A 5,629-nucleotide genomic window follows, 5' to 3' on the forward strand; every position below is an offset into this window, starting at 1 on the left:
ATGAAGTTGAGCAGACAAAACATGAAATATCTCAGGTTCAATTATTTGCATTTTTCATGCTGTCCTTAACTTTTCACTAAGCAATGACAAAACATAGGATTTGACCAGGCGTGTCAGTAATAAAAGCATTATGTGATCCTGAAAATGATCTGTCTGCTAATAATCTTAAAGACAGAAAAGCAATCGCTTTAGTAACCTCCACATGACCACGTGAGCTTTTTGTTATTTTCCACCAAATTCACACCAACATTTAAAACACAACTGGGTTCACATTTAGTAATTAAATAGCTTTTTATTTGGAACAATGTTAAACAAACGTTTGCATTTTTTTTTTAATCCATCGATTTCGGGTGCTCGGCTGCCGAGTCTCAGTGTGAGAGAGATTTGCGTCCTTTAAGCATCCTGCGCAGAATCACCTCGATGCCTCCCTGTGTGCTGATCCTTTTGATCCAGCCGTGTGTCCTCTTCCTCTTCAGATTTTTAGGTTGATATTCGGTGCCTCTTTTGCCCCAGCGGACCTGTTGATAATGCCAGGGCGGTGACTGGGAAATCCAGGATCCCTTGGAGGTTAGAGTTCTTTGTTCTTCCCCGGTCCATTTGAAAACCAAAGAGCTGACAGACCGCAGCTGAGTCCAACTGGAAGCTGCGCTGTCAACACTGTGGAAATAATAATTAAGACATAATGAACGAACAAAGTATCAGTCGAACAATTTAAGATCTACTTGGATATCTGGGCATGAATTAAACTTGTCTGCCCGCCACGTCCTTTTATGTGGCCCACGAGAGCCCATACATGAACTGCATCTCCCACAACGCATGCCGATTTCGTGCCCCGCAAAGTGACCGCATCCCGCCACTAGATGGCAGCGTTTCCACATCAGCGTTTAACTGAGGCGGTTTTCCAACAAGTGATGTTGAGAAATATTTACAAATAATCCCAAAATGTACAAGAAGAGAAAATTGAAGCAGAAGGAGGAAATTTAATGAAAGATAATAAAGTGAATACAAGTTTGTGCTTTAAGAAGAAAAACCGGTACGTCTCTTGTGTTATGGGGCCGTGTCTGTGGTAAAGGAGTACAATATAAATGTAGATATACATTATAAATATACAAGATACATTTGGCATTTTGTCACCAAACACAGAATTTAACCTCCAAGAAAAACAACAAATTGTCCAAGACTTAAAAGGCAGACTGCAATCACATCAGGATACGTTACAATCAGCCCTTTGAGGGCCACCGTAATGCACATGTGGCCCTCTGTGAAAATGAGTTTGACACCCCTGGTCTAGACCACCCAACAGCACAGGTTTTTCTTGATTTTGGTTATTTTAAGGCTATGTAAAATATTATAGAGTATTTCCTCACTAGTAAAGTCAAGAATCTGCGATTTCATCATTCTGACAGAAATCCAAGCAATTGTGGGTTCTGAGTCTTGAACCAGCAACCTTCTGATTAATAATAAAGTAACTTAACTACTGAGCTACCAGCCTAAATGTGTGATTTATTAAATCCTACTATAAAATTAGTACATTAACATTTTCAGCAATTAGCAGACGCCTTTATCCAAAGCGACTTACAGTACAGTTACAGTATACAATCTGAGAAGTTGAGGGTTAAGGGCCTTGCTCAAGGGCCCAACAACAGCAACCTGGCAGTGGTGGGGCTTGAACCAGCGACCTTCTGATTACTAGTCCAGTACCTTAACCACTAGGCTACGGCTTGCCTAGTAGAATTAAATAAAATTTGATTGTGATAGCAGTGATAGCTCAGTAGGTACTGGACTAGTAATCTAAAGGTTGCCGGTTCAAGCCCCACCACTGCCACTGTTGGGCCCCTGAGCAAGGCCCTTAACCCTCAATTGCTCAAAAAAATTGTGTTCAGTCATAACTGTAAGTCGCTTTGGATAAAAGCATCTGCTAAATGCTAAAAATATAAATAAAATATATATATATTGGGGGGGGGGGGGGGGGGGGGGGTTTAGGGGGGGTTAATTACCTGCAAATGTATTAATTGGCTTAATAAAGTAAGTCAGCCTGAGGTAACAGAACTATGAGGTAAATATGAGGTTTTAAAAAATGAATCTAAATTTTTATAAGTAATATTTGCTATATTAAATTAATACACAATTATTTGTATGTTTGTAAACATAAGCGCGTTTTGACACCAATGACTTTCCATTAGCATGTTAGCTAAATAACCGAACAACATGCGCAATTGCAGAAGTTTATGTTATTATATAATTATAAGATTTAAAAGCTTAATAGTTTAATAACGTTAGAAGATTTTGTGAGAGTTATATTTTGGTTTAAGTTACCAGAAGAACATTTTAATTGTGGACACTTGGTTTGAACATAAATATAAAGGGATAGATCTGATTGTGCACATGTAGTAAATATGAGACATTAACATCATACTTACCGAATTCTGGTCCCCAAACTGCGCAAACAGGACGACAGAATGATGTTCATGATTAACAGAATTTAACTATAAAACGTGCACGCTCAGCTTCAGCGTTTAATCAGTCAGTTTAGGTGAAGAAAGCTCTAATGCTAGTGTGTTGAATACAATACCAAAATAAAAGTCCGTTAATAAAAATAAAAGTCAGCAAAAAGCATGGACAGTCACAGAGTTGAAGCTCATTTATTTGATTTCAAAAACAATATTATTATTATGACTATTATTAGTAGTAGTAGTAGTAATTGTTGGTATTTATTTTTTTATTTCATAATTTATTTATTTATATACATTAACTGATTTCCAGTTATTACACATATTTGGTAACTGCTGCTGTTAATAATAATAATAATAATAATAATAACAATAATAGTAATAATAATTATATGACTGTTATAATTTTAATTACTTAATTTTTTTTTTATTATTATTATTATTATTATAAGTAGTAGTAGTAGTATTTATTGTTATTATGTATTTATTTATTTATTTATTTATTTGTATAAATGTATTTATAGACTGATTTACAGTTATTTGACATATTTGGTAACCGATGGCTAATAATAATAAATTAATAATAAATATGACTGTTATAATTATTAATTAATTTATTTATTTTATTATTATTGGTAGTAGTATTTATTGTTATTATTTATTTATTTATATAAATGTATTTATAGACTGATTTACAGTGATTAGACATATCTGGTAACTGCTGGCTGCTAATAATAATAATAATAATAATAATAATAATAATAATAATAACAATAATAATAACAAAATGTTATTATTATTAGTAGTAGTAGTAGTAGTTTTTATTGTTATTATTTATTAATTAATATAAATGTATTTATAGACTCATTTACAGTTATTTGACATATTTGGTAACTGATGGCTAATATTAATAATAATAAATATGATTGTTATAATAATTATTAATTGATTTATTTATTATTAGTAGTAGTAGTAGTATTTATTGTTGTTATTATTTACTTATTTATTTATATAAATGTATTTTTAGAATGATTTACATTAGACATATCTGGTAACTGCTGGCAAATAATAATAATAATAATAAAAATAAAAATAATAATGATAATAATAATAATACATATTGTTATTATTAATCATTTATTTATTTATTTTATTATTATCATTATTATAATCATTTCTTTCAAGCCTGGTCTAAGTTTAATTTGGAGCATATTTTAAAAAACACTGAAGAGCAGATATACACCTTGATGGAACATCAGTTCATTACATTGTACCGCACCTCTGTATGCACATATGCACAATAGTGTGAAATATTATTTCTTGTATTCATATTAAAGGGCTTTAAATACTACTACACTTGATATTTTCTATTGCATTTCAGCTTTTATAAATGATTATTATAATATTTTCCTTCCTTTTTCAATTCATTTTATCATAATGTATTTTCTTAGTAATACCACTGACACCCTAAGTTTAAGTATTTTATTTTGAATTAATATGACCATTGTCCTACTTCCTACTGTGTCTAGTATGTTATTAGGTTAAGCCTAATGTGTAGAATTTATTGTGGATCATTTGAACTATGATGTAAGCAGATAAAAAAATCAGCTCATCAGCCATAATTAAAAATCTCCCAGACATTTATACACGTCACAGCCAACGTCGAGCAGATAAATCACCAGTGTATAATTACACAGTAAAACAGACACAGTGTGAGTGTGGAAACATTCTCTGATAAGCTGCTAATATTGGCTCCAGAATACTGAGTCCACTAAAGTCAAGTCATTTTTGTGATAAAGTGGTGACAACTGTTAACACACCAAAGTGCAGCCGCATCACTGAACGCCTCATACTGTGGACTTTTAAGGTAACATGCAGCTACTGGTATTTACTTAGAATAAGGAAAAACATCAGTTTATATATTTTACTGACAATATTGTATTCTGTTCTAAAAGAACATCCCATGTTTATGACAGTATTTTAAAACTGGATGGACAAAATCACTAAAATCCTAAACAATATTTTAATACGTAGAAGCTCCCAAACATTACAACATCAAATATAAACAGGAATATACATTAGTTTTTTTTTTATTCATCGTGCATCTAATATGAGGTGTGTTTTAAATATTCTGAATACAATTTTAAGTCAAAAGTATAAGCAATAAATAGTGTTTTTACAGCACATTACAGCACAATCTGAGGTGTTCAGATGTTACAACATTTGTGGAGTGAACTCTATATCCACATTTTATTTAAACAAAATGTCCATGCAATAATGAATGGTAAGATATGTTTTTGCAGCACCATTGTTCATTTCCCAAGGTTATGTGTCTCTCTGATGGATATTCCAGGTTCAAGTGGAAGTATATATATAGAAGTATATAATAAAATGAAACGACATGTAAAAAATGGACTTATATAACTCCAGGGTTGGGACTAAAAGATAATGTAGTGTTAAACATGGAGTATGTAGCTGAATGTGTGTGTGTGTGTGTGTGTGTAGGGGGTGTCCATCAGTTCAGATTTGAGTTGAGTAGTCGGGTGGCTCATGGAAAAAAGCTGTCACAGAGTCTAGCAGTGAATCACCGAATGCTCCGGTACTTTCTACCAGACAGCAGCAGAGTGACGAGTGTGTAAGAGGGGAGTGAAGGGTCCTTCACAATGCTGATATGCTGGATTAGTGGCAAATATTTCTTGTTGCGTTTCCTTTGGCCAAAGCTTAACTAATGTTCCTGTAATGTTTTTAACTCAATTTAAACTATTAACTTTTACTCTGGTTACTTATAATTAGTCTTAAAGAACATTATGAAATTCTAGGCACATCATTATAAGCCAATTATTATAGGGCAAGTGTAGCCTAGCGGTTAAGGTACTGGAGAAGTAAGCAGAAGGTCGCTGGTTGACACTGTTGGCCCTTGAGCAAAGCCCTAAAACCTTGATTGCTCAGAATGTGTACTGTAAGTCGCTTTGGATTAAAGCATCTGCTAAATGCTGAAAATGTTGTGGTTTCATGCATTTATTTTAACTGTTTAGGGAGGTTTCATTTGTTCGTAATTTACCCTTTATTTTCTGTTGAATAATTTAGTCATTTATTATTAATATATATATTATTTATTATTAATATATATTATTGTTTATTATTTATTATTAATATATATTATTATTTATTATTTATAT

The 5,629-nt window shown here is 32.4% G+C and overlaps 1 protein-coding gene across 1 annotated transcript; it reads right to left on the reverse strand.

Moving 5' to 3' along the window:
* Positions 1 to 272: 272 nt before the first annotated feature.
* mrpl34 (mitochondrial ribosomal protein L34) lies at positions 273 to 2,543 on the reverse strand. The gene is made up of 2 exons (XM_062987882.1): positions 2,421 to 2,543; positions 273 to 657 (listed from the first exon to the last, which is right to left on the reverse strand). The coding sequence occupies exons 1-2, from the start codon at positions 2,468 to 2,470 to the stop codon at positions 369 to 371; spliced, it is 339 nt and encodes a 112-aa protein (XP_062843952.1). The 5' UTR covers positions 2,471 to 2,543; the 3' UTR covers positions 273 to 368.
* Positions 2,544 to 5,629: the final 3,086 nt, after the last annotated feature.

The sequence above is a fragment of the Trichomycterus rosablanca genome, chromosome 25, assembly GCF_030014385.1.
Source record: "Trichomycterus rosablanca isolate fTriRos1 chromosome 25, fTriRos1.hap1, whole genome shotgun sequence".
Taxonomy (NCBI): Eukaryota; Metazoa; Chordata; class Actinopteri; order Siluriformes; family Trichomycteridae; genus Trichomycterus; species Trichomycterus rosablanca.